Here is a 27,661-nt window from a genome sequence, read left to right as displayed (position 1 = left end):
GCACAATGTGCTCTTGTTACTTCCCAAAGTCTTTCAACTTCAACACCCGACAGAAACGAGCACTGGGTACACCATACAGGAACCCCAGTGATACTGCAAGAGCTCACTGACCATATTGTCCAACAGCTGAGGTAGTGGCTGTTGCCCTGTACTTAGATGACAGGCAAAGCAGTGCATTGGGTGGAGGTTATAATATGTTGGGCATTTTATACCAAATCCTTTCCTCCATCCTTTTCTCAATTCCAGTGGACCGACAACACATGCATGTGGTGCTGAATTATAACCATCTTCTAAATACAAGAAACACACTGTAAGACAAGTGCAGTCATATAGGAACCTCAGGAAATTCAGAAATGGTCAGAAGAGTAACTCCAGAGCAAGTGGAGTCAGTCATTTACCGACCGGTGCCCTCCAGTGGCTCCCACAGCAATTGAAGGAACTGAAGACAAGAACTTGTTTTCAGAGGTCAAAGACACCACAATTCTATCACTAATAGAAAGAAAGAAATTGCTGACATCTGGATGGCAAATAGCTTTTTTAAATCTATGTTCTTGCATGGCAACCTCATATCTGCTATCATTGCATACCACAACCAGAAAAACCCACGCTCCATCAAGTGACTAAAATACTAATTGCAAGCCTTGTAAAATGAGACAACAGAAACCAAAGTGATTCTCAAGACAAAAATGTTTATTTGTAGTAATTATTCAAACAGGTATACATTCACCATCTCTAAACAAAGTCAGTACATATGACGAGGGCAAGTTGAGTAAGTAACATTAGAATGTAATGCCTTCCTTAGCAATTAAAGTTCATAAACCATATTCTTGGTTACAAAATTTATGACCCTCTCATACAGGGTTAATGTTTTCAGTAAGACTATCCCAGTACTAGGCAAAACAGAGTGTCTGCAGAGCAGGCTTCTAATCATTCAGTTCCAGTACCATGTCAGTCTTTTAATGAACAGTAAATATCAATGGGGGAAAAATACCTGGTGCCAAGCTGAGTGTTATCCAGCACTAAAAAGCAAATGCAAATAATGAACTCTCAATAGAAATTTAAATAAACTATTTTAGTTATTTTAGTTATTGAAACCTCACTTTTTGTCTGAAAAAACAAATATTGTAACAGACTGGAGGAAAGAAGTCCATAAAAACCTTTTCTCTGGATTTGCGTTAGAATATAGGTTTCTCTACAAAATAAGAACAATTAAGATTTGGGAATTTCAGTGGTAGAAGTAGTATTGGAATAGGAAAGAAATAATTTAAAAATATATATTAATTTACCACATTTAGCTCATATAGCCCTTTAGGTATCTTACAAAAATGCTACTGTCCTACATACTGCATGTAAAAAAAAAAAAGTTCATATATATAATGTGTATGTACACATACAACGGAAAAGCCACCAATTTGGTATTAAAAAAAACAGAACAAAACAAAGCATAAGCAAACACACTGAAAATTATGCAGTAATGAGGAGCATATGCTCCATGTGTGCGTTAGCATAACAGTGCTTCCAACCTTAGAACATCCTCTTAAATGTCTAACCAGAGTGCTTGCTCCAAGTCAGCTCTACCAGTGATGTTCCCAACTGCCACAAACATCTGGTGTCACTTAACTTCCAGTCATCTCTTATATTTAGCACTAAATCAGAAGTAAGGCAAAATAACTTTTCACACCCCTGAATATCTGAGGACATTCATGAGATCTTCCAAATATTAATTCAAAGCAATTCAGGAGCACAATAAAATGGTACCCCTGAGTGGAAGGGCCTTCCTGCCTACACACACGAAGCTGCCCTGAAGCTTCCCTGTTTCAGAGTAGTCTTGGCTATGTAAGTATGACAATTATTCCCAGGCATCCTCTTTTTTTAAACAAATTTTGAATGACAACCTAAAATTTCACGACGGGTGTGTGCGCTCATGACTTCTGGTCTAAAACCGGCACAGTGAACAACAGTTCTGACACTGCTTAGACGTTAGGTGTGGATATTCAGAGAAGACAGGCAGTCTTGTTCTATAAATTCTAATGCCAACCCTTGTCTCCCATTTGGAAGGAGTCCACTCTTAATGTACGTAGCAAGTATTTCACCTCTCCGCCCCCACTTTAGTATACAAGAAAAGCAAAACAGATTTTACTTATCTATCTTCTCTTGCATCAATTAAAAAAAACAATCTAAAAAGATCAACCAAACCAACCTCTCCCACCTTTAAACTCCATAAAATCACAAATCTTCCAAGAACAAATAAAATTAACCTCCCTGATAAAACAAAGGTTCCTGAAAAAACCTAGTTGAGATCCCTGGGGAATAGAAGAGATGGATGCCTTTGAGAAGCCTTCTGGGAGGTTAGTTGTAAAGGATTTGATTCAGCACCCATCAAAGCTTTGTCCAGTGAAAGAGTAACTCCAGAACTGGGAAGACTGGATCAGGACTACAGCCCAGGGGACATGCCAGACACTGGCAGGCACTGAAATGAATGCGGTCATCGTACTGGCACACAACCCTTCTGATGATAAAAGCATGTGTTGTACCAGGGAATTCCCCTGACATTCCTTGGAGTGTTGTGGGGAGCCTAACACTTTGCAACTAAGCTGAAAACACAGCAGAACAACTTGGAGCAGTGGATACCCAAGGGTATTCTTCACCACCCAACCAACAATACCAGTGAAGAACAACCACATGAAAAACAATAAAATGAACTGTAGGCTCAAGGGTTCAGAACACTGAGGTCTACACCTCTGGCTTGTTTTGGGGAATGGGATTCTAGAAGAACCTAACACTGAGGAATAGTAAGGGAGAAATGGAGAAATACAAAAATGCAAGGATTAAAAAACAGAAGGGGAGGCAATGATCCCCCTCTAGAATATTCCCTTTAAAACAGTGTAATTAAAAACTTTAAATTCACTTAGACATTTCAAAGTAGCCTGACAATTTCAACAACTTTCAAAAATCAAAATATTCTTCACTAGAGTTCATTGAAATATCCCTGTAGCCCCCTGAATAACTGCTACAACTTGTTTTGCATTAACATTGCTTAAATTAATATAGTCATAAGCATGCAAAAATGTTAATATTTAATTGCGTATACAGAATAAAACAAAGCTCTAACAGATAGATTCCTAGTATTTCAAGGTTACAGGTTTGGTTCATTCTCTGATCAAAACCACTGGGATTCTTCCCACAGTGTCCAGCAGATTTTGGACTAGGCTTTAATACGAGACAACAAAGCATTGTGTTTTATGGTGCAGGAGCAAACTCAAAGTACACTTGTGTATATACCAGGCATGTAGTGCAACTTTTGCATTGCTTATCTTAAAAGAGTTGCACTTCAGCCAGTAAAAGGACAATCACCAAACCAACACCACATGCTGTGTCAAACCAGGCTGGGTAACAAACACCAATACCCGCTCAGAGACATTCATGTTGTTCCTGTTGACTAAGAGCAGCTTTGAACAAAGCTTAATGATAGCTACATCCACTTGAACCCAGACATGAATCTGAAAGGCAGAAAGCTGCATGAGTACTACAGCCTGATGGATTTTACTTGTGCTCTGGATGACTTTGAAGGCAGGATATTATCTCTTTAACAGGTCTCCCCTCATAGCAGATTTGATACACAGCCGTGAAGAGTGGAAACCTGAGGAAAGAGGGTGGGGAAAGTGAACACAGTGTAAATTTTTCTGTAACATTTTCTTAAATGAAAGAAATATAAAAGGGTGAGGAGAGGGAGGGAGAAAAGGGATAGGTGGAAAAAATGATTTCTTTTTTCTGTTTGTTAGGGGCAAATGCTGGGCTGAAAAGCAGGGTATAACTACAGAACCCCCACACATCTCTGAAATAGAGTGATTCTCAGAAGCCTAGCTAGCTATAATGGAGCCTGAGACATTAATTATACATGGAACAACCGTAAAGTGATCTAAAAAATAAATAAAAAACATTTTTCCTGACTGTTCTTACAGCAGTACCCATCTGTGGTTAAAAAGGATGACTGGCACATCCATTACACAGTACTTTTGAGCAATAACTTGATAAAACAGAGTATGACAAAAAGAAAGACCCAAGAAGACATTGAAAGTCAATTTTTTAATAAGAAACCAAAATTAAGCCTGGATTTTATTTTATTTTTTTTTAGATTTGCCATATCTCCAACAACCTCCAAATTATTCAGGCTTCTCTGATAATCTGAAAGTTTGTTAAAGCCAAGATGCTTTACAGAAATTTGTATTTGCTTTCTGGCTTTCTGTCCATCCAGACAGTAATAGGCAGGCAAGTTCCATTTTCATTCAAAGCCTGGTAAATTTTAGGCATCAGTTCACCAAGTACATATACCATTTCAGCATGGCTTTTTATAATGATGAATTTTGACCAATGGAAATAAAAAATAAGGGTCACTGGAGATGGTGAAATAGTTCAATTTCTGAGTGATTCAGAATACATCTGAACTAGGACTTTCTTCTTAGGAAAGGTGTCCTACCAAGCACGCTAAAGCTTTATCTGTAATGCACATTTCAGTGTTGAGCAGTACTGAGCACAATATATGATGGCCTATACATTCTGCTGTCACATATTACATTACAGTAGCTCTGCTATCAGCATATTGCCCTGAACTAGACCAACTTGAGTTTTATTTCTACTTCATTGGTGGAAAAAAAATTATCATATAGCCACAGAGTTGCTCTCTCAAATCTAATGCTAAACTGCTTAGATTGCACAACCCTTAAAAGGAAATCTGCAGGAAAAAAAATTACACCGTAAGTTCTGCATTCCTTAACAAACCTCACTTGCCACTCACTTTGTATGATATACTAGGCTGAAGGTGGGTTACATTTGCTGTTACCATATAAGCTCACATGTAGGCACTAAGACAATTTGCTATGTCTATGTGAGAAGAGGCCACAAAACAGGTGGACCTTCTGAAGCAAAAGCAGGTTTCCTACAGGTTTAGGTACAGTCCTGCCAGTTATTTCTCAGTGAAGAAGAACCACTACTACAAACCACAACCTAATACCTAAGTCCTGCTGCTTTTCCCAGAGAACATTATTGTGCATAGGTCTGCCACACTTCATGTGGAGAAACCAGTACCAAGGCTGACTGCAACCTCACACCCAGCAAATTCCAAATGCATCTTAGCCCTGAGCACACCAAGAGAGCAGACTACAACTGTCGAAATAAAGAAAAAAGTAATTGCACCACAATATCAATAGGCATCAACCCTGCTACCAAGGCTCTTCTGAACTTTGACTTTTGCACATTTCTATGTAGCCTTGGGAATAGTTTTGTAGGACCACAGTACGAAATTCTACCCTACCTCTTCACTTTGAAACCATGGCTGTGTTTTATGTTTTAAAGCTGCTTTCAAAAGTCTTGTTGAATGAGAGCTTTTATGAAGAACTGACACATATATGTTGGCATACCAAAAGGAAATTAGCAACACTGTTTTTATGTCTTTCATTAAAAGCACAACCCAAAATCATCTATAATGCACTCAATTTGTTGTAAGATAGAACAGGATACAAAACAACACTCAAACACAGCATCCTGTTTAATTTAGGGAATCATAAACAGGGAAGAATGAAGCCAACATTTTAATTACTTTTTCCTGCATTTAGCTTAATTGCTGTACACTGAGGAGACAGACTTAGGTACCTTACATCCAAAGACAGTATTAAAACATTAATAATTTAATTCAGCTAGACCCATTAAAGCTAGACTAAAAAATACTTTTGAAAAAAAAGTAACAAGGCGTGGCATTTTGACTGGCAGTTTTTAAATTTCTAACCATTCCTCTTTTACAAACAGGAACAGATAAATGCATCCCTTCATCTCATAAGGAGACAACTGTGTGTGTGGCTATAGGAATCATTCATGTTCTGACTCAAATACAAGTGAACAAAGCCAGGACAATCTGCTTAATTTCATACCACAAAGAAAATCCCCCTGACCTACAGAGGCAGATGGGAGATTTTAACCAACAGCAAACTGGAAGTGACATAAAGAAGGAGAATCACAGTATTTAAGCTAGAATCCATGTGATGGAAGCAGTCACTCTATTCAAATGATCACCTAGCTCATCTCCTTGGAAGTAAGTAAAGAATTTCCTAGAATGAAAAGAGATGTAGAGACTTTTCACAGTCTCTTTAGGAAGTGCTACTTCTACTTTCATACATTTTTTTTTTTTCTTTTCACATATTAAAACACACTTGCTGTGCTTTTCTGCAGTAGCAGAAGGCAATACTACACTCTGCAAACAGAAGGATATTCACAAATTTAACATCACACTAATAGCTCTATCTACACTAATATTATTTTGAGGTTCTATTCACTTCTCTCTCTGATGTTAACTTTTATTCTACTGTTAGTACATTGATCTTCCTTTTGGCTACTACCTTCATGAAGATATCAAAACCAAATATGCAGGAAGAATTAAGGAGATAAAAAAGGGGTATGTGGAAGTTGTTGTCTATTCTTACTCACTTGTCCAGCATTCCCTTCTGCTTCAGGATGCGATACACTTCTGCAGAAGTCTGTGGTCCTTGCAGTTTCTGACCATTCAACATTTCTTTCTCTAATTCTTCAATAGACTAAGCAATGGAGGGAAAAAAAGAAAGCAAAGGAGAGCTATGATAAAATTTTCAGAAGCCTGACATCATCTGGATGAAAAAAGTAAGTTACTGAGAGATTTTTCCTATTCAAAAGTGATCTTGAGTGAGCATATAGAATATTCTCCTATGTTTTTGTTTGTAAGTACTTCTAAATTTGCATCTCACGTCTTATCTCTCAAGCTTTTTTTTTTTTTATCACCATCCCACCACCTTTTAGTACCTTTACACTCATTCTAGCCAACAGACTTAAGAAACAAGAAAAAACAGAAGGGTATGCACTCACTAAGATACCATGACTCAGATAACTCTGCTATTATTCCAGCAAATGAGGAGTGGCAGTACTTATAAGGTACCTTTCCAGTTTTAACGAGTGCTTCTGCTACACGTCGATTCCGGCCACCGTAACACGTTGTGATGAGATCAGCAATGCCACAGCTCTCCAGGAAAGTAGCAGTAGAAACCTGCCCTTTGCAAAAAATTTTGGCAAAGGCGATCATCTCCATTAGGCCAAGGCGAATAACAGCAGCTTTGGTATTGTCACCGTAGGAAAGGCCATCACAGAAACCAGCTCCTACTGCTACTATATTCTAATAGGAAGAGAAATGGGAAATGACTCAGTTACTGCTTACAGATGTCCTTAAGAACTGCAAACACTTTACTGCTGAAAGACTAGGTTGTAAGTTTGGGTTATTTTGGTTTGGGGATTTTGATGTCTATGAGATAATCTAAAATAAAAGAAAAAAAAATATGGCAAGTCTTCCATTTTCAAGGATAAAAGCATAGTTAAAGCTCTGACACAAGTTGCCCCATAGGATGTAGAGCTATTATTATTGACCATCTTTAAGAACAAACAGGTTGCACTACACCCAAACAAGGTTTTAGCTAGATTGAGCTATTCCTGCCCTGAGGTAGGGGTGAAATTAGACTGACATCCTACAGTCCTTTTATCCAGATTTTGTTTATGATTAAAGCGACAGTACAGCTAAAAAGCATTTACTGACTTCCATGATGACATGCTAAGGGACCAAATTCAGCCAAGCCAATAGTATTCAGCCCTTTTAAGTATGCAGAGTTTCTATAACCCAAATAGTTAATAAAGGATTCCCAAAAGGTTCATGACACAGGAAGACCTTCCTTATCAAAAAAAAAGTGTTTGCTTTTTCCTTAGATCTAGTGACAGCCTTCTATGAAGAATGTGCTGTTAACATTCAACTATTTGGTCCCTGCTTTGGTTACAGAACATAGACATTGGATGAGACACATTTGAGAAAAGTGACTATTTTCTGGCTTGGGAGTCAGAGCAGATGCTAGCCATGGTTCCATTATCCCAAAGATAAAAAAATCCATCTAACACAACAAACCCTACCAAAACCCTCAAAAAAAGATGGTATTCTGACATATTGAAAAAGCAAACAAGGAAGTTTGAATGTTAGTATCTTCCTGCATGCAGCAGCAGCAGCAGTGACCTCAATAGAAAGCACAGGAGAACCAATACTATGACTCCTAATGTAGCACCCAATGCAGGGAAAAAAATAAAATTAAAAAATCATCTTTAACTGTTGATGAAGAAAGAACAACAATCAGAAGATATTACTGAAAATAATCAGCTAATCAACAGCTGGTTTGGTTTTCGACTGTAAGAACCACAAATTCGAGGCAGTTGCAGAGATGTGTGGCCAGTCATGGCTAGGTGACTAAATTAATTGAGGCTAGAGGATCAGACATTGCTTTTTCAGCAGCTAGCTGAGGTGACTCTAAAAATTTCAGACAGATATCCCAGCATTAGACCTGAAGCAGCCCAAGACAGTCAATTTTAAAATTTGGTCATTTAAATCATCTTGGCTTAGATCTTGGCTGTGGTGATTCAGTCAAGGTATGTTTTCATCAGATGTCTCTTGTAGAGCAACCTCTAATATTTTTTCATTTGACGCCACAGCAAGAGGAAGTCAAGCAGATATTTAAATAGTTTTCATATGGGATAACCCATTCAAATGGATTTTACATGTATGTGAAGTCAGCAAGTATTTAGCATTCAGCTAAAAACACACATGACTGAGCAACCTTTGGGCTTCCATATACTTCTTGAACACTCCCATACTAAAGCTTCCCCTTCCTTCAAGCTTTGTCTGCTTGACTTTCCACTTTGAAATAGTCTACTTGATCACAATATGATTTGGTCTACAGTACCCCTATGCCTAGGAGACTTATATCCTGGTATACATATCACTCAGGCACAACTATTAATTTACAATGTCTACCATCTGGTTTTATTTAAATCCTTGAAGAATCTCTGACAACTGTCTTGTGCCTAATATACTGTAGAAAACTAATTATTCCACACTGAAAGTAATACCTTGCTCAAAGATGAGCCACCCCTTTAAAAACAACGACAAAAAAATCTCACAAAACTTACAACTGAGTTATCCTTTTGTCCCAAACAAGACCAAAATGGACATTTTGTTACTTGAAATCTCTGGCTGTGGGCACCAAGCTGAGCTTTTTTCAGGAAGATGCACAAGTGAAACACAAATTGACACACAAGAGCCTAGTGGCACTACCACTATTGTGATTCTCTGAGAAGTACACAAGGCAGGAAGGGTGAGTGACCTGGCAAAAACATCTTTCTGTACCTCATATGGTTGATTTTGAATGCTGCCACTGACTAAGACTACACCTGAAATGTCCTGTTTTCAGTTAACTTCTTTCTCAGTAGCTGTTATAGTGCTGTGGTTTGAGTTCAGTGTGAGAATAGTGTTGATAACACATTGATGTTTTGGTTGTTTGCTAGTAATGCTCACTTTAAGAAAGGAACTTTTTAGTGTCCCATGCTCTGCAGGAGGTGAACAAGAGTCTGGGGTGGGGGTAACATAGCCAGGACAGCTGATCCAAACTGGCCAAAGGGATACTCCATACCACAGAATGCCATACCCAGTATATAAACTGGAGGCAGTTGGCCAGGAGCCAGCAATTGTACTTGGGGACAGACTGGGCATTGGTCAGTGAACCATTGCAGTGTGCATCACTTGGTTCTTCTTGGGTTTTCACTCTGTCCTTCATTAGAATGACTGTTACTACTGCTGCTCTTGTTACTCTATTTTCCTTTATTTCAATTATTAAACTGTTTGTATTTCAACCCATGAATTTTACTTTTTTCCACTTACTCTCCTTCTCATCCCTGATGGGTAGATGGTTAGTGAGTGAGTAGCTGCACGATATGTGGTTCCCAGAAACATGAAGGCACAGGAATTCCTGTAAATGCAGTGGGAATTCCTGCAAATGCAGTGGGAATTCCTGCAAATGCAGTGGGTATGTATTTGTGCAAGAGAAGAGTGCACACAGTTCTGCGAGATTAAAAACTGACTGTATTTGCATGCACACGTGGGAGTCTGAGAGCCCAATAAGGAAGTGCCTACTGACAAACATGTTCCACAGGTTGAATGATACTGTCCCAATAACCCCAAAAGGACTGTAACACAATGCTCTTCATAGCCTGAGGCATTCAGAGCTCTCAAAATCACTACATGCTTAAGAACACACACTTCCCCCTATCCTGGCATTGACAGCTTTTTACAAGAAAGCACACATCCCAGTGTGTTTTTATATTGCATATTGTTTTAAGCTACTAAAATACTTTGCCCTAACAGGTAAGCTGTTCTGGTATCGTGAAGCTGGTGTTAGTCCTAGCCCTAGGTATTCTAGAACCTGAGCAAGGAATGGATTTAGTTATTTTATCACAGGGATAGTGAAGCTATGCTCCAGAAAAGAAATGCTGATGCCAGGCAGTGCTCACAGTATATGTCAGAACAAGTGAGAGAACATGCCCTTTACTTGCACACAACCTGTTGCAAACATGCAAGAGGTCACAAATGCACAATCAGCAGATGACCAAGGAAACAAGGACAACAAGTCTGCAGACTTTGCTGACAGACTGCTCTCCTACAGAGTCAGTGCTCAGAAGTATTCAATATCCAGCGTACAGCACATCTGTGGAATGCTCATGAACACAGCCATTCAGCAGCCATTTCTGAGGCAACCATTATTTCTCCGTAATTAAATGGATCAATAAGAGAACTAAGCAGAAATGTTATTTCACCTTCCTTGAGGCAGTGTCACAGCTTAGCACAGCCTGCTTTTGCTTTCCCTCTGTTTACACATCATCTTGTAGAAGTTCACTGCTTCCCCTGACGGCTGAGAAGAGGTCAAATGAAAAGACTCAAAAAATCAAGACAATATCAGCAGGACTGTCAGAGAGGTTAAGTATAAACTGTTTGCTTGCTCCTGGCGAACTTGAATTTCATTTCCACTTAATCTCAGGAAAAAGGAAAAAACTCTCACAATCAACTTCTATAGTATCTAGACTGACTATCCAACAGTAACTGCCCTAAACACACTTTGCAAGTAACAACGCTGAGTTACATAACTTGGTAAACAATAAATCATCACTATACTTCTTTACTTAAGGCTTAGCTGGAGCCAGAAGGTTTAGATGAGCCTGAAGCAATCTGAAAGGCAACCACAGCTGCTGCTGCTTCTCCTTCCTACAGTAACTCACATCTGTTTTGGTCCTTGGCTGCTGCCACTTAAAGGTTTTTAACTCTCTAGATCCCTGATCATCAGGCAGCTGGAACATGGCCATTTTGCCATATCCAGACATTAGATTCTCAGTTCTCCTCCTCTCAGCCACCCCTAGCCCTGCTGCACTAAGTGAGGTAAGCTGGGGTACCCAGTTACCCCTGAGATTGCAGCTACCAATGTTTATACAGCCTCTCAAGGACAAGGTCAGGTGCATACCCCAGCTCAGTCTGGCCTCTCATCGGTGCTGCTTCTAACACCACACTGGCACAGGCAGTAAGGACTCTAAGGACACCTTTGACATGGTAAGTCCATGCTGCTCTGCAGTATCACATCCATCAATACCCAACAGCAACTCCATATGTGGACAGGGCTGCACATCCTATTTTTAGGTGACATAACCTTTAAGCATTTCTTAGGAAGGCCCATTCATTGTCTGGCAAATGGCAGGTGTACTTGTAGGTGGTCTTGAGTCATGCTGCCTGTAAAGTCAACTGGGCACCTTGAGAAAACTATCCAAATTTCAACTTCATCAATTTCTGTCCTCAACCCTTAGAAAAGGTCAACCGACAAATGTGAAATGTTCATCAGTCCTCAAAAGAAAAAAAATACCCTCACAAAGAACATACCAAGCGGTTTTTGTTCCAACAGCCAAGTTACGGTAGAAAGCTGTTTCTCCTCAGTACCATCAGATTTTGTAAAGTCACTGCCACTGTCCATTCAGCCAGTCTCCAAGCTGACACAAAACTGCATTTTCATGGCACTGATTTCTGCACTTCACTGTATCTCCACCAGCCCATTGTCACAAATCTAAATACAGTTAATGAAGTGGATATTCTATACATATCCATATATATATATATATCCATATATAAAGAGCAATCAAGCACATGTTCTCTTATAATCACCCAGCTGCACTACCTAATATTACAATCTGAACTCAAACAGGCTTCCAAAAACAAATTTCAAACCTATAATTATCATTGTAAGGGAAAGCTGTGCTCAGAGCATTCTTTGTTACCCTTCTGTATTTTTCACAAGCTTTAGGCAGCCACCCACACTGAAAATCTTCCCTGTTTAGAAAGGCGTGCAGAAACAAAAAGTGAAGTAGAGTACAGGGTTTTAACAGCTAGTCCATTATGCCAGTAATACCAGGAAGGTCTCCCTTTCCTAAGCTGGTATTTGCAGAAAGGTGCAGAAGCTGGGAGAATATACTGTTTTCCATAGTGTACTGTTTCTCATCCTTTAAATACCAACACAGGAATTGCTTTTACTATTTCCACATCCAGAAAGACAGTCTGAAGGGATGTGTTTGCCTGTTTACCTCGTCCTCCTTGCTTGTAGTTTGCAGTGCCACTACTGACATTTTGAATTGGCACTGCTATAGAAAGAGAGTAGAGCCTCTCTTTTTATGCCTGTGTCTCCACACAACATGACACTGTTACCTTCTGAAATTGAAATTTCCTCCTCCCAGGAAGTTAAACTAAGCTAATTTTCACTGGTTTTTTATGACGTAACTTTCCAAGTTTAACACACTGTCAGCTGACTGAAGCTCCACATTAGATTTTACTCTAAAAAAAAATACAAAAATATGTCTACTTTTTGAACTTTCATTACGAAGACTATCAGATTAATGATAAAAAAGCTAAGTTCTGGTTCATACCCTTAGCAAACAATTCTCCTAACAGAAAATATGTACAGCTTCTAAGAAAAAACACTATTCACACCTGAGTTTTGCATTTTGCTTTGCACTATGGCAATAAAACCTTATCCATAGGTTTAATTTCAACTTCTTTTCTTTCAGAGCCAGATATGCTCCCAATGCATTAATAAAATTCTGCAATCTTTGAGAGTAAAACAGCTCACAACATTATTTACATGCCGCCAGCACAAGATTTAGGATTAGCCAGAAAGGGTTTTAAATGAAAAATTACTTTAAAATTACAATTTTATTAATACTTTCTTTTATATGTAGGCAGAGCATGTTTAAAGACACCACCTAAACTAGAATAACAGATCTATGCCACTTTATACCAGTTTTGCCTTTTAATTATGCAAGGAATCCACAGTATTTTTATACCACTTAATCTATGCTTAATTCACTTTTTGTTTAGACCTTATACCATGCATTTTTTGGAAATCTCAACTCAATTAACAAAATATATTGCAATCAATACAAAATGAATAGAGCACACAGAATATAAACAGCTTTTCAGAAATACAACTAGACAGTTCAATCTGCAGGATCTGTAATGAACAATGAAGCAGAAGAGGGCAATAAAATGGGGTTACAAAAAAACCCCAGAAGTTTTACCTTAGTATCCTTCCATCAAAAACAACAATCTATTCAAATTCTCCTGCAGTTCCAAAGAAATACTGGTACCTTGCCTTAGACCTTTACAGTGGAGTTTTGAGTGTCTGCTGACTACCTGCCCAGTTTGATGGGCGTGTTCATCTCTAACGCTCTTTCATGAGATTTGTCTGAATAAAAATTTTCTGGGACAGGACTCCTTTATTAAACAAGTTTATGCTTGTCAGAAAACATTCTGCTGAGCGTATTTCAAAGAAAAATAAATCTGCAAAACTTTTTCAAGGGCTTCTGTTCTGGTAACCTCCCACATCACCAGATCATTTTAAAGCAATGGCTGTGGAGATGAATTACAAGCTCCATAATATCAAGAAATTTCTATCTATATAGTTATTCCAAAGTATGTTGCCTCAAAACACCTAATCCCATCAGTGCACAGACTCATAACCTCCTCTATCACAGGCCTTCCAATATGACAGCTGTCAAGATGAAATTAAGGAAATTAATATGCCAAAACATATGCTATCATAGCTATCCATCTACTTTCACTAAGCAGGAATCAGAATTCCTTACCTAAAGACATCATTGCTTGGTGTGGTAGCTTTGCAGCCAATTAATTCAGTTTACACAAAATTTCAATAGCAAAATCAAAGACAGACAAAATAATTATCCAAAACACAAAAAATAAATAAGCCAAATTAAACCACTACACCCATCAGAAATCATTCAAGAAAGGTATCAGAGAATGTGAATTACGGTATTGTTTGCTAGGGTGCCAAACAACTAATGCCTCCCCCTTCACTAATAGCCTGTAAATTAACCTGCAAAAATAGCCATTAAACAATGGTTAAGTTAGCCTTTGCTTCCTGTCAGCATCAATTTTGTTCTAAAAAAATTTTGTATGAGTATCTGTCCAAAATAACTTCTTTCCTATTCAGGTAATTTCTGTATGTGGTTATCCACACAAACCTTATGTAGTACATGTCCACAAAAAATAAAACATGAGAGCTCACATTGCTTCAGACAATGAAGAGGGGGATAGTTTTGTCAACAAATACAAAGCATTAATGCCAACTTTTGGTGAACACACTATTGCAAAAAAGAAAAGGGAACTAAAATAGATTTAGAAATATATCAGCCAGGTATATGAAATCAATACTTGCATCAAAGTTGTGTGTAAGTTAAGTGGAAAATGTAGAAGGAGAACCTGGCAGATGGTGAGACACAGATCTAAAAGCCAGCTCTCAGAAAATGCTGCTCCCTCATTTCCCATCTGGTTCTTCTGGAAATGTTATGTGGCAGTTTTACATATTATATAAAATACAATGAACTTATTCTTTTAAATTGAAATACCCTCTTTTATTTCTACAAGGATCACTATTTCATCTTTGTATCAACTGCAGCGTGTTAATCTTACCTTCAGAGCACCACAGAGCTCAACTGTATCTGCATCATCTACTACAGTTATTCGGAAGTTTGGAGTCTGCAGGAGTTCTTTGAAGAGAAGGCCATTTTCCAAGATTTTGCAGCCTATTGAGAGAGAGAAAGGAAAGTTAAAAAAAATGAGTAATTTATTTGTATGATATTTAGCCTTTCCTGTGCAAGCCAAAATGCCTAAAAGCAGAGATAAAGTTGTTCAATCTCAATTCTATAAACAACCCTGTTTTAAGGGACCAATCACATGTCAACATTGCACTTAAAAACTTTGCACTGAGTTACTCAGGACTTTTTCACAATTTACTGTCTGCTCAGCAACAGGTTCTAAATAACAATGCCATGAATTCTCTATACACTGTCCATTTTTTGATTACTGTCTTGAAAAAGAACAGCTAATAATAAAACAGAGATGAATTAAGAATATGGTAGGAGCAATTAAATCAAATATTTCAAACTCTGCATTCCAGAAAAATGCCTACTGATAAAGGTATGTCAAAGGTGCTTTATTAATCAAGCATGTTGCCCCTGACAAATTTCTAAACACTCGATGTTCAGTCATTCAAAATTAAGTTCAATGCAAAAGCTGTGAATGAGATGTTTCAAAGCTAGCAGTGCACAAAACTGTAAAAGTTAACACTGAAAAAAAACGATAATGTGAACTCAGTGATATAAAGTATGAACACACACCTTTCTAGAAATTGTAAAATCCAAGATTAGGTACATCCTTATGCTGCAAAGGTGTGCAGACATCAACACAGAACTAAAACCATTTCTAGTTTTTGTGGGAACAAAGTATTGTGAGAAATTAAAACAAGATACCTTAAAAAAACAAACAAAAAAGTCAAACCAAAACAAACATGCATGAAGGTACCATCTTGACCATAGCATCTGAGCTGGAGTACAGAATTTATAATTATTCATCCATATAAAGCCATTCAGATCCAAGAAAAATCTTAAACACAGTAATAAAATGAAGCAGTTGTTATATGAAGGGTGATAAAAAACATGCTTGTATTTCACATGCTAAGGTTATAACCCTAGTAAGAATAGGCAAAATTGTGCTCTTATCTCTCCCTCTATTCCCAGTATTGTCCTAGTATTTTTGAAAGTGTAAACATTCTAAGAAATTCAACCAACAGCGTCTGATAACAGTCAGCTAATGTCGAAAACAGTGAAATTTGAGATATTTGGTGTACACCTGTGAGGACAGGTGCACATTTTAGATATTCTTACAAATTGGAACAGTACCTATTGTGGTTTCACAGAATTTCTCTGCTGCCACCTCATTGGCAATGTTAGCTCCCATCAGCACACTGATGTCTATTCCCATCTTCTCTCGAATAATGTCAGAGATCAGTTTGAGTCCCTCCGGGCCTTCATCTATTCCCTGCAGCCAACATTAAATGCAATTACTAAAAAGTCATTCATTAGGCACAGTAGAGATGCAAGCAGAACACAATTAGTCTTGCCCACAGGTGAGAAGTGAAACCAGGCCTATTCAGACAGCGACTAAAGATGACAGGTGTACTACCACAGACACTTCTGCTATTTTGACCTCTCCAAAATGTCTTAGAATTGTTGGAGGTAGCACCTTAAGATTCAGGACTAAACTCTAGATGATGAAACCAGTTTTTATTCTGTCCTCAAAGACCTGATTCTAATTAGCGCTGAGCACTCTGCTTTGTTAACTCAGAAATCAGGTGCTTATTATCAGTGTATCTTTAATCAGTGAAGCATAACCAATCCATCAGTTATGAACCGGACCTGAACTTGGATCTGAAATTGCACTGGAACTCACAAAATGGCATCTGAATAACTTGTTTTATGAACAGATATCTGAACTGAAACATCAGAGGCAGGTTCCCCAGTGTACAACACCAACAACAGTTTACTAGTAGAAATACAAATGGAACAGTCATTCAAAGATATGTATAAAGCTGAATTACTGAGGATAATTTAACTTCTAAGGGTATTTTTAATCTGTATTTATAATGCATTCTTACAAAGTGTGAAAAAGGGCAGAAATAGGGCCTTAGAAAAGATCCCCCCACATATCAGTACTGCAGAGAAGAATTCTGGTACCCTGAATTGCATGAACTACAACTCCAAATGAGACCACTTTCTTCTGATAAAATACTTTTCTCCCAGCCTGCTAAATGTGGAATCCTTTTCAGCTTTTATTACAGGGGTACAGCAGACCAGCTATTGAAAGTCATTCTTTCCCACAGTATACCACCTTTTGTACAATGCTCTATTTCAATGCTGAGGATTTGATACTTTTGGGAATTGGTAATTTTGAATTATGATTTATAGGCAAAAAGTGCGATCCTGTATATACTTCCATATATACACATATATATATATACAGGCACACTTGTATGCTGCTAGTAGTGACATTTCAGGAAGGCAATAATTTGCACTTCCACAGTTTAAAGGTCCTTAAATAACATGGTGCTCCTTAAATAATATGGTGCAATCAGGTATCATGCCTATATAAAACCTGCCAATTAAACTAGTGCTTGCATTTCTGCATTATTTTTCAATTTGTACTGCATAATGTACAGCTCTGCTTTCTCGTCTTTAATGAGCCATACAGAAACAACCTGAAAGCAAGCACATAATGCATGTTGCATTTTTCCCTCATAGTGCCAAAAATGTCCCCACAAAATAACTGTAAGGCCCCTGTTCCTAAGCAGGCAAATAATAAACAGAAAGTCATGCATACACTGGGAACAACTCCAAAAATGTGAATAACTACACAACAATTATTCATGGAAGTTAAAGGAGACCAGAAAAGCTTAGGTGCCAGATTCTGCTCCATTGTGAAACAGCGCAATTCCTGATGAAGTCAAGGAGAGCTGTACCTTTTTCTTGTAGAGTTAAATCTAATACTGAATGACAGAATAAAAACCAAACACCCCTTCCTCCTTGCAAAAACAAGGCTCTAGCATGGGCATTTTCACTGGGCAGCAATGGTCTGCAGGCAATGCAAGTGAGCCTTGCATCCTAACATGCCTGTCAGAGCAATCCCTGGGGCCTGTAACAGGGAAATGAAAATGAGGCTGAAGAGGTTGCCTGAAGAATATTTTGAATGACTTTCAGCTACCTGTTTCCTGTGCTCACTGCTATACTGCACTCTAAATTCTATATGGTTCCTCTTCCCACAGCCACACAGACACTTGCTAGGTTTTCACAGACACAGAGCTAATGTAAAGCAGCACAGATGCAAATGTTTCAATGGAAATGAGTATTAACCAGCAGACAAATGTCTTTATTTCCCAAAGATTCAGTTTTATTGTCAGACATTAGGCTCTGCTTGAAGATTAGACTGTCAGAAAGAAAAAACAGGAAAAAAAAATACTAAAAGATGACACACTGCTAGCTTGACAACCAATTTAGAAAGCACAGAAATGAGATGTCCCACAAATAATATTTTTCAGAGCAGAACTGCACTTTAACTATCAAAGTTAACACAAGCCACTTTAACTTCATTAGCATTGCATTAGCACACAAAAACTATGACACTGATGAAAACAGCATGCCTAAAGAATATGCAGAAGTAGAGGGAAGAATGAATTGTTGTGTTAAATCTCTACCTGAGATTCTTCTCAAATGATACTTTTAATGATGCACAGTTATGCCTTTTCATAAAAACTGACATGTACTTTGTATTCTCCTGCAAAATATTAAGGGGCCTCACAGCATTTTTTTGGAAAGGCTGCCTGTGGATGCACTGTTGCAATGTGACAGAGGGAAGATGCCCAGTAACCAACTCTGCACTGCATGGCAAGTGCCACAATTTCACTTCCACCACTACAATAAGCATGGACATTTTGTTTTGCTGGGGGTTTCTGTCTGTTTGGAGTTTGGTTTTCTTTTTTTTTTTAAACACAAGTATTTCTTCCCCTTCCCACTGCCCCCCCCCTTTTTTTTTTTTTTGTCAAATATAGCCATTAACCAACACTCCATTAGAGCACTGGTAGTTAGTACCCAGAACAGTAATTACAAGGGAATATAGGCCCAGGACCCTGACTTCACATATGCTGACATAAATCCTCATTAAGTTCAGTAATTTCATTAGTTATTCTTATCACTAGGAGAATATAAATCACAGTCAGCAAATTAAAGGAGAATAAACTTTATCTTGAGCACTTTTAACAGTGCCTTATTTTACCCTTCTATGGTATGAAGAGTTTTTCTACAATTCAGAGCAAGAACACTTCAGAAGTATTACTATTACTTTCATACACTTCAGCAATACACTAGTCAGAGCTGACAACACAATAGATTTGATGGGCTTTGTTAGCCAAAGTAAAGACACAAGGTTGAAGTACACAATGATATGGGTTTTTTTGAGCAGAGATCCATAAATGTATCATTTTCCAGAAATGACAGGAACCAAGGGAATGTGTGCTGAAAAAATGGCCTACAAAGCAAAAACAAAACAGAATCTTCCAGCTTGTGGGAATAGCTTATTATTTCCAGCTAAACATACAGAGGAAAAAAGCCCACCCACCCAAAAATAATCCCAAATTCAGCTAATCCACATTTTTTTAACGTTTCTGCCAACAAAACTACAAACAATCTGGAGAAATGCCTCCTGCACCTCTGCCCTCTCCTATTTCCTATGCTCAAACTGTCTTTGGGTGACACTGAACAGACTCTCTTGTTGCAACATAATATTTGACATGAACAAGAGCACTATCCTCTCAGTCACATGAAATTCTCTCAGCAGTTCTTGAAATGATCAACTCAGCGTGTGGGGTGTGCATTAACAATCAAAGCATTATGCTTGTGCTCTGCTCTTCATCTAATGGTGCTTTTGGAAACAACAAATAAAAGACTGGAAAGCTTAGTGGTGCAAAACATATTGACTCCCCCTTTCTTTCTAAAAATCTTGTGAAGAGCCTCATTTTCCTCTTCCTGCAAGCGCAGCGTAACAATCCACTAATGACTGAGACAAATTCTAATCTTACACCTAGAAAGGTTTAACAGACCAATCAAGTGAATAATGCACAGAGACTTTTCATATCAAAATATCAAGTCATCTCGTCTTAGAAGATTCCAGGACACATTCTCAGTTATTAATGCACTGTATTTATTGTACCTTTATGAGAGTTATGCCGAGCGCTTTCCTGGGTACTCGTCCTGTGATTTCATCGCAGACTTTATGGATGAACTGATGAGGAATGACAAAAACCAGCAAGTCTGCATCCTGTACCGCTTCATTAAGGTTTGGGATAGCAACCTGTGTAGTTATGGGAGAGAAAAGCTGCATAACTTTTCAAAATTAACACTACACACAAGTGTTATCTGATAAAAGCAGAATCACAGAATCAATTCGTTTGGAAAAGACCTCTGAGATCATAGAACTTGGAATGAACCAATCCATTGGACCACCCAGTCCACTGGACCATGGCACTGAGTGCCACGTCCGGTCTTTTCTCAAACACCTCCAGGGATGGTATCTCTACCACTCCCCTGAGCACCCCATTCTAATGTTTAGTCAGTCTTTTTGCAAAGAAATTCCTCCTAATGTTCAAACTGAATCTCCCCAGTTTGATCTTGATCCTCAGAAGCTTGGTCTTATGCCAAATGCTACAAATTATTGCATTTCATCACTGAAAATAAACAGGAGCATAAACTTCCCAGACCAATAGCTCCAATCCAAGGTTGAGGCCATTTTTTTAAAGGGTATAGCTGTTGATCTTGCTCTTTTTTTCACATTTGCTTTCTTGTACAGAAACTGAAGTAACATAAAGACAATAGTGACACCAAAGTAGAAAGAGTGCATTGGATTTACTTAACTACATAATTAGATAATTTTACTTGTTCAAATTCCTGATGTCATCATTAAAATAGCATAGTCTGAAATATTATAAACCCAAGAGGTGTTAACAAAACAAATTTCTAACTCCATTTACAGCACAAGCAATATTCCCTCTGCTCCTTAGTTTCTGAGCCTTACCACATTATCTGGCAGCTTGCATCCAGGGAGATACTTTACATTTTCATGGTCATTATTTATGATATCTGTCAGTTTTCTTCCATTAATATTCTCCTCGAAGACCCACATTTTCACTGTGGGAGCAAATTTCTGCAATTTTTTTACATTATTACCTATTATTTTGGCAACTGCAGAACCCCTGCACAAAAGAAAACAAAAATACGCTTAAAAAATTATGATTTTGCTGTAGAAAAATAAAAAAGATTGTCTTTAAAACAATCACAAATTTACAGATTATTTGACCAGTTACCACAGAGTAATAGTAAAATAGCTTTAAGTATTTAATTTTTATTTAAATAATATTATTTATTTAAATATTTATTTATTTAAACAATATTTATTTTACTATGTAAAGTATTTAAAAAATACTTTACATATTTAAGTGAGTAGAAAAATATACTAGTCATTCACACCTGCTGCTTTCTCTCAACTACAGCTATAGTAGGTTGGAGTGAAGCATTTACTGAAACATCTTTACTTATTTTGTTTTCTTATCAGCTATCCACTGAGAGTTTAGGTATCTTCACAGCTGAGGTAAAAGTGACATACAAAATTTTATTAACTGTGTCATTGTCACCCTTAAGAGATGAGAAACTTCTTTGCTAAGATGACTGACTCATGAGTTGTACAATACTGATAGGCACTGAAAGTCAAGAATCATTTATATGTTGCAGAATTTATAAGCTTCATGGCTGTGCAGCCAACCTCACAGAATTTAACTACAGTAAAAGCATCCTCTGCAACTGCAGGCAGACAAGTCCATTACTGTTACCCTCATATTCTTCCCAAGAACAGCATACAGTGAGATCTGAATTACAGTGATCAGTTTTGCTTCTCAAGTCTGTAAGTAGTAACAAAATTAATCACAATTACAAGAGGAGGAACAAACATGATCTTCCCTTTCATCATTCTATTAAACCTTTTGACCCAAGTTTCTTCTTTGGGCTAGAAGGTAGTTTCATAATTACTGATTACCTACTAAGGAGACACAAAAATTTTTAAGTGATGCAATAAAACTACAGTCATTGATCTGAGTAGATCATATGTGTGTGTATGTGTGTGTGTGTGTGTGTCTGTGTGTGTGTGTAAACTGCACACTTTATGTGTGAAAGGTAAGAACACTAACTTTACCACTCTAGTTATACTCACACAGTCCTCTAAATTTATATTGGATGTTGTTTGTAATAAACCCATAACAACTGAACAAAATGAGTTCATTCTGCTTCAAGAGCTTTTGATATGACACAACTCATTGTGCTTGTATTAAAGATGTGTGCTAGCACATAACTAAGTTCACTTCCTCTAAGTAGCAGCAGAAAAAAATTTAGTACCTTAAGTAGACCTTTTATAGTCAAACCATAAAACTGTGTGTCTTGAAAGACTGGAATTTACTTCTCTAATAGCATACCACACACAAAAAATGGCCCTGGGGTGATACAGAAGACAATTGCAGGCCATCTCTTATCAAGCTTGTCCAGCTGTCCTGCAGTCCAGCAGGTTTCTGCTGCACTGTTATACAGCTCACCAGCTCAGCCTCCAAATGTCAGATCCATACAAACAGCACAGCTCACATCCAACACAGCACAGGTATGGTTTCCTCAGACAGTGCTTTGAGTTCCTTGAGCAAAAGCACATTTACTCCTACAGATTTATATGCAAAGTCAGGATCCTGCCAAACTCACTGCCTTCTGTTTTGAACTTCACTACACATTCTCTGTGCTTGCTGGTGACAGAGAAAGACAGAAATAACTGATTCAGCAACTCTCTGACTAGGATTTTCAGTCTGCCAGCAGAAAATCTGGCAGTGTGTACTACTTAAGTGAGACATTAATTCCATTACTATTTAACACTTAAATGCCTGAGCTGTCTTTTCTTTCCTTTTTTTTTTTTTTTTTTTAAACAACCTTTGAATGCAGTATTAAAGAAAGTGAATATTTGCCTAGTTTTAGTTTCTGAATTCAACAAGATTCTCCAGACTGGCTTCTCTGGTTCATCATTTCCCATGATGATGCAACCACTCTTTTAGGACCATTTCACAGTTGGTCTGCTTTCTCCTCATCACTTTTTAATTAAAGCACAAAGCCAAAAAGCTCCTTAACTTTCCCTGATAACAGCAGCAGTAGAGGTCACAACATGCAAGTGCAAATGATATAATTATCTAGCTCTACCATTGTTCCAGTAAAATCACCTCAGTTAAGCCACAGTTCCTCCCAGTTTTCTACAAGTTCCTAGCTGCATAAACCCCTCTGTCCAGTAACTTCCCATCTTTTCCCAAATGTTACAGTTTCAGTTTAAGTCTGGCAATCAGGTTAATTAACAACTGATTCCAAGAAAACAGTGAAGGATAAATTCTGACTGTGCACACCTCATTAACCTGTGTTGGAACTGTCATCAGAACAGGCTATAGTACAATGCTTTAAATGACTCTGGGCACTGTCCTGGAATCCTAGGGCTCCAAGGCATATTCCCAAGGTGTAGCCTCTCCACACAGCTTACTTCATCCCCTGTCTTAAATATCTTAACACCAGCTGAGCAACCCTAAAAGGGCATGGCCAGGAGACAGCACAGCTCCTGCTCTTCCATGCTGAGCCATCTGTCCTGTCCCATGATCTTCCATTAGGCGTCGAGTGACCCCTGCCAAGTCAACTTCATTGTTAAGGTGACCTTCCTGTAGCAAACCAACCAAACAAGTCCGACTGGAAGTAGTTAATCAGCCAAGGTGACTGGCTTAACCCTTCAAAAGCTACTGTCCTGCCAAGCTCCTTTAGGGTTTTTTTCACCCCAGGTATAAGTTAAAGGGCCATGAGAAGGCCAAGACTTGTCTGATGGAATCATCTCATATAGAACCCTAAAAGCCACTGTCTCCAACCTGCTCAAGATGGCAAAACACACTCAGATCAACTACTTACAATGCTTACAATTTAGGCACCACCAATCACACACCCCTATAACCCAGGCTTCTGAAGTATATAATCCCTAAATATCAGTGATCAGACGTTTATAAATGCTTCCATTTCTTTCTAAATACCTGCTTTAATGCATTAAATACTGATACTTAAATTAAATATTTTAGGACCACAGGTCCCAGCTCAAAAGGCACTTACAAGGTATACAAATTTAGTCCAATTTAGTTCAATGGCTACACATATTACCGAATCACAGTGCTCTTTGCAGGCAGGATTTGGCGTCTGTCATCCAATGGATTTTGAGGAAGAAACTACCTACCTCACCAAGAATTACTATTTTCAAATTCGGATTACTTTGATTTCTGCTTTCCTCACAAAAAACCCTGACATTACATATGAAAGAAGCCATAAGTTATTTAAATACATTTATCCCCCAAAAGAAAGAGAGAATGCTACTATCAGGTATCAGCTTTTTTCTTTCTGTCAGCATAGGAGATATGGGCATTTTGCCACCAAGTCATCCCATTAGGCAGGAACTTTTCTTATTTATTAAACTTATTCAGTGAGGTGAAAACAAAATACATCTGCATGTGGTTATTGCTAGTAGGCAATATCTACAAATCCTTTTGCTTCTGCAAATGTTTCAGGGTGAATCAATGGAGTCAAACTTCCTGTAAAACTTTTTTTAGACTTCAACTATGGAACAACAGCCACAACATTACTAAAAAGATGAGGTCTAACTGCGTAATTTCTTTGTGATATATAGTGCAATGCACACATCTTACAAGCTAGTGGAAGGAAAGCAGAGATGCTGCACTGAAATGTCACCCATCCCCTCAACAAGGGGATCACAAAGACAATTAAAACTTGGCAGCTGCTGGTATTTTTAACAGCAGCAAAAGCCAACTGCATAGAGTGGGCAGGAGGTGAGCAACAAGTCTAAGATCATCCTGACAAAAAACAGGCAAGCTTGGTTTAATAAAACACAGTGCCTTTGCTCTACACGGAATTCCCCCGAATTTAAGTCTTAAAACCCTATGCTACTTGAATAATGTGCACTTAGCATTAGTAATTGGAAGTGACAAACTGTGAAGACCTATTTCTATAATACATTGTACTTAATTTATTCACTGTAAAGAGGGATCTGGTGTAAGAAAAAGAAGTAACTTAAGATGACAAAGGGTTATTAACACGGTACTCTTCTTGAAGAATGATGTCAAGTAAGTCTATTGCTTTCAGTGGATGAAGAAGCAAGTGTATGTAAGTCTAATTATAAACTAGAGATAGAGACAGCAATAAAACCTTGTCTCAAGCTCTCCGTGTGTCTCAGCATAATCAATTTGGGGGGAAAAAAAAAAGGTATTTCAAATAGCCTAGTGTCTTGCAAGTCCTTCTTTAACTGTCTTTGAAAATAGGCACATAGAAACATAGAAAGCCCCGAACAACACTTTTGCAGACAAGTGAGGTTGTTAGTGAAGTTCTACAGGCAGGGGGTAATTGGAAAAAAAACTTAAAATGCACATCATCTTTAATGTCTACCTCATCTGATATCGGACAAAGCACACAACAAATACCAGGTTAAAAATATCCTAGAACAACTTTGCAGGACATGCGAATGTCAGTAAGCACTAGAACTGCGTTGCTCGATTCTGCCGCTTCTTCCTCCGAGTAGGTCAGGGCAGCACCTCCGTTCTGAGGGAGGCGGCGGCAGGACGAGCCCCCTGGCATGGCAGGACAAGCCCTCCCGCACGGAACAAGCGCGACCCAGAGCCCGCCACGGCCCGGCGACACCGTGTTCCACCGCCGGCACCGGGTGGCCTCACGGCCGCCACCCCTGAGGGGAGCGCGGCCACAGCGCCGGCTGGGAACCGGCAGCAAGGCCCGGGCGGGCACAGCCGCCGGGAAGGCCGGGCCGCGGCGGCCGCCGAGGTGCCCGCCCTGCCATGGGCCGCCGCACTCACCAGTTGCCCGAGCCCACGATGCAGACCTTGAGGGGGGCGGCGGAGAGCGCCATGGCAGCGCCGCCCGCGCCCCGCCACAGCGGCCGCGGCGAAGAGCTCCGTGAGGCGCCCGCCCCCCGCGCCCGCCTCCGCCGTCAGGGCATCGGCCGCTCTCCCTCCGCCCCTGCGGCGTGACGGGAACTGTAGTTTCGTCCCCCCGCCCGTCGCCTCCGCGGAGGGCGCGACGGCTCCCGCGGAGAACGAGGGTAAATGGGGCCCTCGAGTAACGCAGGCCATCCCGCAGGCACTGCCCCATGTCACAGAATCGTTTAGGTTCGAAAAGACTTCTGAGAGCATCGAATCCCATCTATGGCCGAACACTATCGTGTCAACTCGACCGTGGCACTCAGAGGCCATGTCCAGACTTTCCTTAAACACCTCCAGGGACTCCACCACTTCCCTGGACACTCCATTCCAATACCTAATCAACCAATGAAGAAATTCCTTCTAATGTCCAACCTGAACCTCACCTAGCACAGCTTAAGACTGTGTCCTCTTGTCCTGTCACTTGTTACTTGGGAGGTTTGTCCCCACCTGTGTTTGTCCCCACACCCTCCTTTCAGGTTGTTCCAGACATCAATAAGGTCTCCCCTTAGCCTCCTTTTCTCAGGCTAAACAACCCCAGCTCCCTCAGCTGGTCTTCAGAGGACTCGTGCTCCAGACCCTTCACCAGCTCTGCTGCCCTTCTCTGGACTCGTTCCAGACCCTCAATGTCCTTCCTGAATTGAGGGGGTCCAGAACTGGACGCAGCACTCAAGGTGTGGTGTCACTAGTACCAAGTGCAGGGGAAGAATCTTTACTGTCACCATTATCTGATGAACTAATACCATGCATTTCAGTCATATATGTAGCAACAAAACTTCTGCTCTCTCCTATTGCTATTTAGCTTTGGAGTAAGTCTGTGAAAGCTCCCAGGTGTGGAGGAACCAATGTATCAGGTAATAAAGCAGGTTATGCCTGGAAGGATCTTAAAAACAGAAATATGAGTGTTTTCAAATACTCCTTGGCCCTCAGCCTTCAGCCAAAGTCATACTGTTCTCCTTTCTACATGTTTCTCCAGGAGAAAAAAAATGTGGATGGGTTGTTGGTCCGACAGATGGGTGTGATATGCTTTTCCCTCTGTGTTTTTCTACTGACACTTTAAGCTGTATTTAATAATAAATTACCAAGGAATGACTGAGGAGCAGTCTTGTCATAGTCTGCAACTTCCTCAGGAGGGCAAGTGGAGGGGCAAGTGTTGATTTCTCTGATGACCCAAGGAAACAGCAGGAAGCTGGGATGGCGGGTTAGGTTGGGTATCAGGAAAAGGTGCTTCGTCCAGAGTTGTTGGGCACTGGAACAGGTGTTACAGGGAAGTGGTCACAGCCCCAAGCCTACCAGAGTTCAAGAAGCATTTAGACAAAGCACACGGTGTGATTCTTGGGGCTGTCCTATGTAGGGCCAGGAGCTGGACTTAGTGGGTCCCTTCCAACTCAGCATATTCTATGATTCTATGACAATGCTCTTGTCCCTGTACCAGAAAAGTGCCCCCCTCTATTAAAATCAACCATGTATCAAGACAATACCCTTTTGAGCTTTTCATTACAGCACATTTCTTTGCTTGTACCTCTTCCAAATTGCTTGCTAGGTGTTAGCTGTTATTGAAATGCTCTTTCAATTAGAGGCTATGTGAGAAGAAAAGTTTGGATGAGCTCTGTTGCCTTTTGAGCCATCGTAGCTGAAGCGGTATGAATGGCTACCTGCTGTTTTCCTTACAATTTAAAAGCAGGGTTTTCATTTACTCCACTGCCAGCTTGCTATCAAATGAAACTGTAAAAGAAGGGAAA

At 39.3% G+C, this 27,661-nt stretch overlaps 1 protein-coding gene across 1 annotated transcript; it reads right to left on the bottom strand.

Annotated features, from left to right (window-relative positions):
• Window positions 1-669: 669 nt before the first annotated feature.
• Window positions 670-25,914, bottom strand: GPD1L (glycerol-3-phosphate dehydrogenase 1 like). The gene is made up of 8 exons (XM_015619646.2): window positions 25,797-25,914; window positions 20,891-21,068; window positions 20,030-20,170; window positions 16,171-16,309; window positions 14,903-15,015; window positions 6,959-7,192; window positions 6,478-6,584; window positions 670-3,640 (listed from the first exon to the last, which is right to left on the bottom strand). Exons 1-8 carry the CDS (start codon window positions 25,847-25,849, stop codon window positions 3,544-3,546), a joined length of 1,062 nt encoding a protein of 353 aa, XP_015475132.1. The 5' UTR covers window positions 25,850-25,914; the 3' UTR covers window positions 670-3,543.
• Between the last annotated feature and the right edge of the window lie 1,747 nt (window positions 25,915-27,661).

The sequence above is a fragment of the Parus major genome, chromosome 2, assembly GCF_001522545.3.
Source record: "Parus major isolate Abel chromosome 2, Parus_major1.1, whole genome shotgun sequence".
Taxonomy (NCBI): domain Eukaryota; kingdom Metazoa; phylum Chordata; class Aves; order Passeriformes; family Paridae; genus Parus; species Parus major.
This window is presented reverse-complemented; position numbering and strand designations above follow the sequence as displayed.